Raw genomic sequence first — 11,556 nt, forward strand, 5'->3', positions numbered from 1 at the left:
CAGACCATGAGAAACAAAATTCTCTGGTCTGATGAGACAAAGATTGAACTCTTTGGTGTGAATGCCAGGCGCCATGTTTGGAGGAAACCAGGCACTGCTCATCACCAGGCCAATACCATCCCTACAGTGAAGCATGGTGGTGGCAGCATCATGCTGTGGGGATGTTTTTCAGCAGCAGGAACTGGCAGACTAGTCAGGATAGAAGGAAAAATGAATGCAGCAATATATAGAGATATCCTGGATGAAAACCTGCTCCAGAGCGCTCTTGTCCTGCTGAAAAATGAACCTTCGCCCCAGCCTGAGGTCAACGAACCGAAGCACACAGCCAAGATCTCAAAAGATTGGCTTCAGAACCACTCCGTGAATGTCCTGGAGTGGCCCAGCCAGAGTCCAGACTTGAATCCGATGGAACATCTCTGGAGAGATCTGAAAATGGCTGTGCACAGACGTCTCCCATCCAACCTGATGGACCTTGAGACTTATTGCAAAGAAGAATGGACAAACTGCCTAAAGATAGGTGTGCTAAACTTGTGGGATCATATTCAAAAAGACTTGAGGCTGTAATTGCTGCCAAAGGTGGATCAACAAAGTATTAAGCAAAGGCTGTGAATAGTATGTAAATGGGATTTTTTTGTTTTCTATTTTTAATAAATTCAAAACATGTCAAAAAGACCTTTTTTCACATTGTCATAATGGAGTATTTTGTGTAGAATTTTGAGGTAAGAGATTAAATTAATACAATTTGGAATGAAGCTGTAACATGACAAAATGTAGAAAAAGTGAAGCGCTGTGAATACTTTCCGGATGCACTGTATATTATGAAGAAAAAGATGACAGGACCCCATTATGTATATATTTGGATCAACAGCTTCAAATGAACAGAGAATGTAACTGGATCTAAAATATAGCACACATGTCTATTTGCCTTACAAGCCTGTTTAACTGTAGCACATTTGCAGTATTGCAGTATTCTGACATCTGGCAGGAAAATTCATACAGGAAAATACATTTGTAATGGAATTACAGTTAGAATGTTTTATGTTATCATAACCCTGCGCGTCACTGGTTTCTATGTACTATAAATATATACATTTTGATGTCACACTGTATGCAGCGTGACTCGTCACGTGTGACTGTTTACTATGTTTCTGCCGCACGGGGCGCTATAATTTTTTGTTGCATTATTTCCGACGAAGAAGAAGTAGAATCCACAACAATAACACAGCTAGCAAGAAGAGAATGTGGTCTTTTCACTCTTAAATATCGCCCCGAATCTTCATCCTAGTACCGAATGACAGCTGCTGTTTATAAGTAACGTCATACAAAGTAGTTTGCGGCAGTAAGAAGTGTGATGTGGTGTAGTTTCCCCGCTCTAGCTTACTTAGGCGCTACTTAGGCGCTAGCTTAGGCGCTAGCTTATCGTGTTGTAAGTGTACTATTTCATGTCAGTGGAGTCACGCTTCGTGTGCACAAATGGAGAGTTTATACAAGCGCAAAATGTTCGCTTCAATGCGCAAAACCAAGACCGACCTGTCCAAGAAGAGGCAGATCGGCTTGCCCGCCTCCATCCTGGACGACAGTGACGAAGGCTCCTTCTCCTCGTCCTCGTCCTCCAGATCCCAGTCCGACTTCCACAGTTCCCCGGAGGAGGACAGCGAGCAGGACGAGTGGGAAAGGAGCGACTCCGGGGACACTTCCAGCGACCACAGCCGCTCTGTGATTCGCAAGAAGCGCTCCTTTCTGGGAGGACAGGACACATCATCATCGTCATCCTCCTCTTCCAGCACTGCCAGAGAACAGGATGACGATGACGACGATAATGATGAAGATGACGGGGGGAAGACGGGGGATTCCAGTCAGGTCAAGAGGATGGTGCAGCCCAGGAAGAGGAGTCGGCTCCAGCGGCAGGATGATTCCGACTCGGACCGGGCTGACGAGAAGCGGAAGGAGGCGTCTGAGAAGGCCAAGAGGAGACAGAGACACAACAAGCTGCTGGCGTTGTCCCGGAGGATGAAGGCCCGTGTTCCCAGGAGATGGAGCCGCGTCAAACAGGTATTACACCTGTGCAACACCACCGCGCGCATTTAACACTCATCCTTAAACCGCTACAGTGGAACCTTGCTTAGCGTCATTAATCAGTTGCAAGGGTGCGCTCTAACCAAGATATACTCCGACCACGTGCAAACATGTTTTTATAGCTTTACAACGATGGGTGTCCTAACAGTAATAGAACTTTGAATGAAGAGCTCACACTATATGACATCAGTCCCCATGACAACTGTTCATAAACACAAAACAAGACAATTTATGATAGATTGAGCTCCACTGCAAGGGTCAGCTTGCATTAATAGTGCCAAACAGCAAAGGCTTCAATGGAGTTAGTTTCAACCAACAACTTGTCTTATATATTTCCTAGCTACCTTTGAGTGTTAAGTTGCTGTAGATGAAATTAATGTTCTTTGTAAGATGACACTGTGAGTCACACTCCTGTGATTTCCGATGGGTTGGCAAGCTTCTTGTGAGTTTACTGTTAGCTGATTGGCTCCTGCCAAAGAAAGATCTACCATTTCTTTACTGACTCGCAGGTGGCACGGTAGTAATAGTTTTGTATATTAAGAGATAAGTATAAGAGATGTCACAAGATGACATTTTGAGCATGTGGGCATGAAGTACAAATCCAAAGAAATACATATATTGTGTGTAGCTGCTCTATAAGAGCCCACAACTCAATACAAAGGGTCGAAAAATTAGCATATCATGGGTCCCTTTGAAGGAAAAGAACCCAACATATTACACCTATTAAGTATGGTGTAATTTATGTTCATAAATTGCAGGGGGGGGGTCACGGCATGTGACGTTGCAGAAGCTCTGTCGTAAAAAACTGTGAGTGGAGGAAGTGACATGCACAGCCAATCATGTATGGCTCTTCCGTTGTCGGTTAGCTCAACGAATAGCTTGCGCGTAGTTCTTGCAACCCTCAAACTCAGCCTGCATGCTGCGCAAGGTCGCTACTTTTATAGCAAGTTTTCGTGTTCCATTATATTTTTAATAAGTAAGAATAACATTTTAAAAACAGCCGCGGGCCACAAATGGGACCTGGGGCGCACTTTGGACACCCCTGTGTTTGAGCATGATTGCACAGTGGAGAAGTTGGCATCCATGGATTAGATAAGATTAGCTAAGCGTACCATGACAGCAACAGCGTGGTGCCCAAATTCACGAGTATCAGTACCTAGAGAACTGACATCCTGCAAGTATTCCACTGGAGACACAACACTTCCTGTATTTTCAGGACGAGGAAGAATCCAAAGAAGCTGAAGATGAAGTTGATAGAGATAAGGATGGAGGAAATAAGGCGGAGGCTGAAGCTTCACGTGGAGATGAAGGAGGGAAGGGAGACGATGAGGAGAAAGATGAAGCAGTGGAGAAGCTGTAGATAGCGCCATCCAGTCATCCATATACAGTATGCTCTTATTTCACCCTTAGCAGTGGAAGTGTGTCCAGTATTTACTTTGGTCCCGACAGCACTTCAAAGACACACGTGCACTGCTAATGACTTTGTCAGGAGCATCGTGAAGAACACAATCATCACAAGATGACACGGAACTGCTGATCGCAAAGTGGAGCTCCTGGGTGGTCGGATCATTAGTATTATTTTATATTGTGATTATGAATGAGTTGTTTGGGGGTGAAGAAAATGTTTTTAATTGAGCCACATTGCAGTACGAGGGGTTACGAGGATAGATTTTGGGAGCATCTGCAACACTTTTAAACACATGCTTTTCTTCAAATGGCTGCTTCAGTGACATGGTCCCATCCTATATTTACACCTTTTCACACTTACTGTGTGTACCTGGTTATGTTTCCAGTGTTGGATTCTCCCACCTCCTCACGTGGAAGTGTCATATCAGGAATTAATCCCTGCTTTCAATTTTTACCAGAAAAAATAACCTCTCACGTCACAGCTTCAGGAAGTCTTTTGGCAGCCAGAAAGTTTATTTTGGAATGTAAGAATTGTGTCCAGTTGTCCCCCGTTTATGCCGGTTAATTGGCATAATAAGTGAATTTCCACAAAGTAGGATTCCGTATTAATAAAAGGAATATTTTCATAGTTATGGCATAGAAAACGATCCTCTAAATACGGTTTCCAACATTATTAAAGCCCTCTAGACATGAAATAACAGCCGTATAATCACTTTTACATTTGTATTATCCAATATAGTAAAATAGGACATAAATAGACTTCCTTGTTCATTTTTCTTGACAGTGTACTTCCTGCAGCAGCTATTGCCTCATCAGTGTATTGCAATGGCAGCTTTAAATGGCGTATAGTAGACATAATAAGACTAAATTAGCCATTTAAGACGTAAATAAGACTCCTGCTTGTGTGGGTCAAAGTAAATGTGGTCCCTAACGGACCTTAGTGGCGGGCGGACAACTGAGTGGAGGACAGAAAGTGACGTCAGAGATTCAGAGTTGCCTTTTGCTTGTTGTGGGTTATGGAACGACAGTAGCCCAATTATTTTTATGTTATTATTGTGCCTGTGTTGTGAGATAATTTAAACCCGCAATAAAATCAGATACAGGTCACATATGAGCAAAAACTGACCTGCAATAGTTCATTCATTTAGACACTTTTGTGCTTGACAATGCTTCATTTAGGCCAAGAATACGTATAATTTGCTTAAATATGAATATTTGTTTGTACCAATAATAGGCCCTATTCAAACACAAAACAGTGCTAATTTATGAAGTCATTCATTTTTTGAGTGAGGGGAGGTTGCCATGTTCAAACAGGGACTACTGTATTTAATCCAGAGTTTAGTGGGAAGATTTTTTTCGTTTTTCAGGGAGCTGAAGACCTACTTCACGGTCACTGCTCATCGGCCCTTGTCCCTCCACGAACAGTAGTATCACAAACCAATTCTCCAATATCCTGTTTGTCTTAGCTGTTCGCTGATCACCATTAGCACCTAAGCAGACCGCCGACCAATCACAACAGAGGAGGCGTGGTCAGGGGAAGAGAGGAATGCAGATTTAGGCTGTGTGAAAGTCTCATCAGGAATGGTGGATGTGGCCAAAAAAACGTGATATGTTATAATTCCATCGGCAACACATTTGTCTCCGTGTATTGGAGTAAAAAACGGAAAAGTGTTCACAGGAATCTGAATGAAATATTGTTTGATATTTATGACAACAACGAATGCTTAGGACTGTGAGGCCAATTCATGATGATGAGGACTTTGGTTTGGTCAATGTTTTCTGACTGATTTGAGTGTTGCACACATTCATGATGTAAATGTTTTCTTTTTACTGTGTAAGAAGTAACTTGTGTAAAATGTAACACACCAACCAACTGCTTCCTTTTCTTCTGAAATATGCTGCTTTAAAAAAAATCATTATGACCTCGTCTTTCTTTTAATGATGTTGTGTGCTAAAAACGATACTTTTGCCCAATAGCCACAAACATTATAAGACTCATATCGAGCCATCTCAGATGTTTTTGGTTCAAGCAGCAGCTTAAAAAAAAACACAGTGGAGGCCTTGAGTCTTTTATTCAACATGTCCACAGTGTTGTGTGTTTGCGTGATTTTCTTGGCTTTTCTTCTTGATGAAACTTTGAAAGGCAGCCAGCTTCATGATTAATAAACCTTTTGCTCTACCGGAAACATTTTCTTGTGTTCACCATATTCTCACACAAAACACTACTACTAAACTAAGCATTCCAATGAAATAACATACAATTAAACAGTGTTGCAAACTAGGTACTTTATAAAAGTAGAATAAAAACATCTCAACTAAATATTTAAATAAAATACAATTAAATAGTGTTATACAGTAAATATTTAAATAAAATACAATTAACAACAGTTAAATTTATAATATTTAAACTAAATAAAATAATATAATGGCACGGTGGTCTAGGGGTTAGCACGCAGACCTCACAGCTAGGAGACCAGGGTTCAATTCCACCCTCGGCCATCTCTGTGTGGAGTTTGCATGTTCTCCCCGTGCATGCGTGGGTTTTCTCCGGGTACTCCGGTTTCCTCCCACATTCCAAAAACATGCTAGGTTAATTGGCCACTCCAAATTGTCCATAGGTATGAATGTGAGTGTGAATGGTTGTTTGTCTATATGTGCCCTGTGATTGGCAGGCGACCAGTCCAGGGTGTACCCCGCCTCTCGCCCGAAGACAGCTGGGATATGCTCCAGCACCCCCGCGACCCTCGTGAGGAAAAAGCGGTAGAAAATGAATGAATGAATAATCAAACAGCTAGTAAACTATATTTTAGAATAAAATAAAGTGTAAATAGAAAAAAATTAAACAGTAAACTAAATATTTTAATAAATTCATTCATTCATTTTCTACCGCTTTGTGGGGGTTGCTGGAGCCTATCCCAGCTGTCTTCAGGCAAGAGGCGGGGTACACCCTGGACTGGTGGCCAGCCAATCACAGGGCACATATAGACAAACAACCATTCACACTCACATTCATACCTATGGACAATTTGGAGTGGCCAATTAACCTAGCATGTTTTTGGAATGTGGGAGGAAACCGGAGTAACCGGAGAAAACCCACGCATGCACTCCACACAGAGATGGCCGAGGGTGGAATTGAACCGTGGTCTCCTAGCTGTGAGGTCTGCGCGCTAACCACTCGGCCGCCGTGCAGCCCTATTTCAATACAATTAAATGTAATTAATTAATCAAATGTAAATAGAAAAAACTGACAGAGTAAACAAAATATTTTAATAAAATTAAATAAAATTCTAATTTAAACTAATACAATTAAATTAAACTGTAGAATAAAATAACACAAACAGTAAACTAACTACTTGAATACAATTAAATACATTTCAAATTTTAATTAATAAATTACATAAAATTAAACAGCTAGTAAAATAATTAATTACATGTAAATAAATAAATAAATAGAAAAAGCTGACAGAGTAAACTTAATATTTTAATGAAATTAAATGAAATTCAAATTCAAACTAATACAATTAAAATAAATACTGTAGAATAAAACAACACAATTAAACAGTAAACTAACTACTTGATAACGTTAAATAACATTCACATTTTAATTCATAAATATAACAGCTAGTCAACTTAATACTTTATATAAAAACAGCTAAAACAGCGAGTAAATTCAATATTTGAATAAAATAAAATACATTTAAAGTGTTGTAAAGTAAAATCAATTAGTAAACAGCTAATATACTTTCACTTTAACGATAATTGACGTCGTCAATTACGTATCAACAAGTGGCAGGTATTGGGATGCAGCCCTATGGGTTTTGCGTCTTTAGTTTGTAATGGTCATTTATTTTCTTCTCAATCCGACGACAACGCCCACGTATGACGTCACAGTCGCGCCTGTACCGGAATGGCTAATGAGCGGAACGTCAAGTGGGAAATCACATCTTAGCCAATCAACTCGTAAAGCGTAGATCACGTGACCCAAACGACAACGTCAAGACGCGTGGTCGCCATCTTTGTTATTGGCAGTGAAGCTTGCAGAGAGAAAGGTAGCCAGTCGTCGAGTGTCAGCAGAGTTGTCAGGACGGAAACAATCTGTTATAGAATCAATTACTTAACAGTTATGGTTCAGACCTGCTCAGCATACGGCTGTAAAAACCGCTATCACAAAGATAAAGACATCTCCTTCCATAAGTGAGTTCAATTCAACTGTATGTTGACAATTAGCATTGGCTATCGAGTCGTAATTAAAACACATTATTACTTTATTTTATTGGCACATCAAATTAATTAATTGTGACTGTAAAGGACGATGTGCACGTGAAATGAGGGACATATACGATTTAAAATCACATCCTCTAAAAGGATTCATTTCACTCCTCAAACATTATTTTATACATTACTCTTCGAACATGCTATTTGATCTGCTAATTGTTTTTCCAACTGTTTACGACAACCTTTACTAGTTACCAGACACTTTTACCACGTGCAGCTGTTTACTACTATTTTTACTTTATAAAGTAGTTACTAGAGACACGTGCCATGTTTACTACAATGTTTACTATGTACTCACACTCGATACTAGTTACTAGACGGTGTGTCCTGAGTTATTGATACTTTTACCTTGTGTGAAAACATCACTTAACCCTGTTTGGATGCGGTCTCGATGCAACTGTGACCGCACCATAAGAGACGCTATGATGAAACCAGAGGCGATGGTTAGCAAAAGCAGTGTAGAAGAAAGTGAAATTCATGAAAAACACAGAGTAACATAATATCTATCACTTTAAATGCTCTCAATGTACCCCAAATTGCCACAAGCGTGGCAAAATGGCAATGTATGTATCCAGGTAATACAATGCGAGTGGATGGACCGAGTCACGACACGGTCTTCTTTAAAATATTGTTTACACTTGCACGCCAGACATTTAGACTGGAAAAGTTGAAAAAGTTTAGACACCACTTACATATTTGGCATGCAATCCATGTATGCATTGGCACAAAATGTACTGTATGACGCAGGACATGCATTGTTCCCGCATGGGTATACGTTATCGCCACCACTTCCTACATCCATGATGCAGTCGTGGCAAAGCGAAGGGAAAGAGCAGGAAGAAGGCATAAACGAGAAAAAAGGAGGCACGGACATTGTGGGAGTTAAGCCGTTTATGTGAATGAGACACTCTGATACGTTCTCGTGTTTATCGTGTTTATGCATAACCGCTGTATATCTTCATTTCTGGTCCAGGCACGGTACCAAAGTACGGTGTGAAGACGTACACAGATGCTGCTAAAAGTACATTTGTGTATTTGTCAGGTTTCCATTGGCGCGTCCAGACATATGTGGCAAATGGGTGTCGGCAATGAGGAGGAACAACTTCAAGCCCAGCAAGTACAGTAACATCTGCTCGCAGCACTTCACCAAAGACTGCTTCAAGAGAGAATGCAACAACCGGGTACTCAAGGAGAACGCCGTGCCCTCGCTCTTCCACTTCAACCTCAACATCAAGGTAAAGCGTGTGTTGCTGTCCTTCTCGATAACTGCTGCTAGCTAGGTATCGGAGGTTTTTCAATGGGATCAGATTCATTCATTCATTCATTTTCTACCGCTTTTTCCTCACGAGAGTCACAGGCGTGCTGGAGCCTATCCCAGCTGTCTCCGGGCGAGAGGCGGGGTACACCCTGGACTGGTGGCCAGCCAATCACAGGGCACATATAGACAAACAACCATTCACACTCTCATTCATACCTATGGACAATTTGGAGTGGCCAATTAACCTAGCATGTTTTTGGAATGTGGGAGGAAACCGGAGTACCCGGAGAAAACCCACGCATGCACTCCACACAGAGATGGCCGAGGGTGGAATCGAACTCACCGTGTGGCCTGCACGCTAATCACTCGGCCGCCGTGCAGCCTCAGATTTATCAGTTCCTCAAAAAAACCCTTATTTGTCTTTCTAACAGTCGGAATGTCTGGAGGATCCCTTTAGCTCTGAGATCCACTTCCCTCTCTCGTTTCCTTTGATGTCTGACCCGGTCATGGAGGAGGTGGAGTTGGAACCCACCAGGAGTCCGCCAGCCACCCACAGCGACACGGTGGTGGTCTCCTGCGACCACAACTACACGGCAGAAGACTCTGCGCGGCAGAAGAAGCGCATCCAGCAGCTGGAGGAGCAGGTGGAGCTTCTCAGGAAGAAGCTGAAAACCACCCAGCAGAAGTGTCGTCGTCAGGAGAGGCAACTCAAGAGCCTGAGGGTTTCATACAAGTCGGTCAAGACCGCGTGCGATGCGCCGGTTGCTTTCAGCGAGGGTTATGTCATTTTACCAAAACATATCTACCAAACACTCAAAGGCATTGAGTAACAAACACACCAAGACTTCGAATCTACTGCTTATCCTGGACAGTTGGTGGAGCTTCTGAGCCAGACGACTGTCAGCAGAAGAGCCCACTTGAAGCAGCCTGGACCATAAGACTTAGACTTAACATTGAAATGTTGTCATGCTGGACTACAGCGACGTCTTTAATAACAACCTTCCATAACAGTGGACTTCATCAGCACATCTTTTGCACTTTCAGTGGGGAAAATATGCATTCGATCCTTGGCTGATTTTGTATGTTTACCCCTGATAGGTTTACCCTTTACATATAATAAAGCTTATGAATTCATTTACAGGATATTTGCTTGAAATGAGGAGTGACCAGAGCTCTTTAAGAGGGGGGGGGGTCCTGGGATCAGAAGCCTGTGGTTCGTGGGGGGGGGGTGGTGCTGGAGCCTATCCCAGTCTTCGGGCAAGAGGCTGGGTACACCCTGGACTGGTGGCCAGCCAATCACAAGGCACATATAGACAAACACAACCATTCACACTCACATTCATACCTATGGACAATTTGGAGTCGCCAATTAATAGATGAATAAATAATCTATTAGCATGTTTTTGGAATGTGGGAGGAAACCGGAGTACCCGGAGAAAACCCATGCATGCACGAACTCGGGTCTGTGAGGTCTGCATGCTAACCACTCGATCACCGTGCAGCCGTATTGTACCAAAGGAACAACAAAATTGTGTTTGGAGAGTCCACATGCATAGTTAGTAAAGTGCAAAGTTGGTAAAGTGCAGACCCAAGTGAAATAAATACCCATGCTGTAAGAATAAGGATTCTTCTTGCTGTTTTCACCACCCGCCGGAGTACCTGCTGGTCAGCCCTAGTGCCGCTGGAAAACCACGCTAGAAGTCCATACGTCTACTACCCATCGTTCAGTTCTAGAAACTCAGCATGTCAGGCATTGGCCTTTTCCTACAACTGAGCCAATGAGATGCCCCGGGAAAGGTCCTCAGTCACTGCCCCCCCACCCCCCCCGGGAACTTGATACTGCTTACCCTCTCCACCACATCGGTGTCTACGAAGAGAGGTTGGTGGTCCTTGGGTCCTTTCTTACGACTATTTCTTTGGTCTTTTTGGTGCTTAGAGCCAAGTTGTTGTTATGGCACCAAGACGCCAGATGTTGTACCTCATTGTCATTGGTGGTACGTCCGATCACTGTGGTGTCATTGGTGAACTTGACAAGAAGTTAGCGCAGCAGTCGGGTGAATGAAGTGTAGAGCAGTGGGCTCAAAACACAGCCTTGTGGGGCCCCTGTTGACACGCAGAAAACATATACACAAATACATAAAAATGACAAATGGAAGGGATAAATTCATGATTAAGGTTATAATCTGTTTGTTTCCACCACTGAAAAAAAATCCCAACGGCATGTCATAATTCTGAAATAAAAAGTCAAAATGATTTTATAAGTTAAAATTATGAGAAAGAAAGTCCTAATTATGAGGTAGAAAAGTCATACTTGTAAGAAACTGACACTACCCACACAAGTAAAGGGTGTGATAACACATACATGTTGGTATTGATGACATACATGACACATGCAACCAAGAACTGGCTTATTTTTTTCATAAACTGTCCAAAGAAAACCACAATGGAGCGCTGAGTTAACCCATAAAATGATTTAACTGATGACCTGATGTTCATTATTGTTCATGATTATCAAATACATAATAAAAAGTTGATGCTCA

At 42.1% G+C, this 11,556-nt stretch overlaps 2 protein-coding genes across 2 annotated transcripts; both read left to right on the plus strand.

Moving 5' to 3' along the window:
* The first annotated feature begins 1,186 nt into the window (after positions 1 to 1,186).
* Positions 1,187 to 5,662, plus strand: ccdc82 (coiled-coil domain containing 82). The gene is made up of 2 exons (XM_058057278.1): positions 1,187 to 2,052; positions 3,293 to 5,662. The coding sequence occupies exons 1-2, from the start codon at positions 1,474 to 1,476 to the stop codon at positions 3,434 to 3,436; spliced, it is 723 nt and encodes a 240-aa protein (XP_057913261.1). The 5' UTR covers positions 1,187 to 1,473; the 3' UTR covers positions 3,437 to 5,662.
* A 1,803-nt stretch (positions 5,663 to 7,465) lies between these two features.
* thap1 (THAP domain containing, apoptosis associated protein 1) lies at positions 7,466 to 11,556 on the plus strand. The gene is made up of 3 exons (XM_058057281.1): positions 7,466 to 7,677; positions 8,801 to 8,993; positions 9,448 to 11,556. Exons 1-3 carry the CDS (start codon positions 7,607 to 7,609, stop codon positions 9,844 to 9,846), a joined length of 663 nt encoding a protein of 220 aa, XP_057913264.1. The 5' UTR covers positions 7,466 to 7,606; the 3' UTR covers positions 9,847 to 11,556.

The sequence above is a fragment of the Doryrhamphus excisus genome, chromosome 19 (genome assembly GCF_030265055.1).
Source record: "Doryrhamphus excisus isolate RoL2022-K1 chromosome 19, RoL_Dexc_1.0, whole genome shotgun sequence".
Lineage (NCBI taxonomy): Eukaryota > Metazoa > Chordata > Actinopteri > Syngnathiformes > Syngnathidae > Doryrhamphus > Doryrhamphus excisus.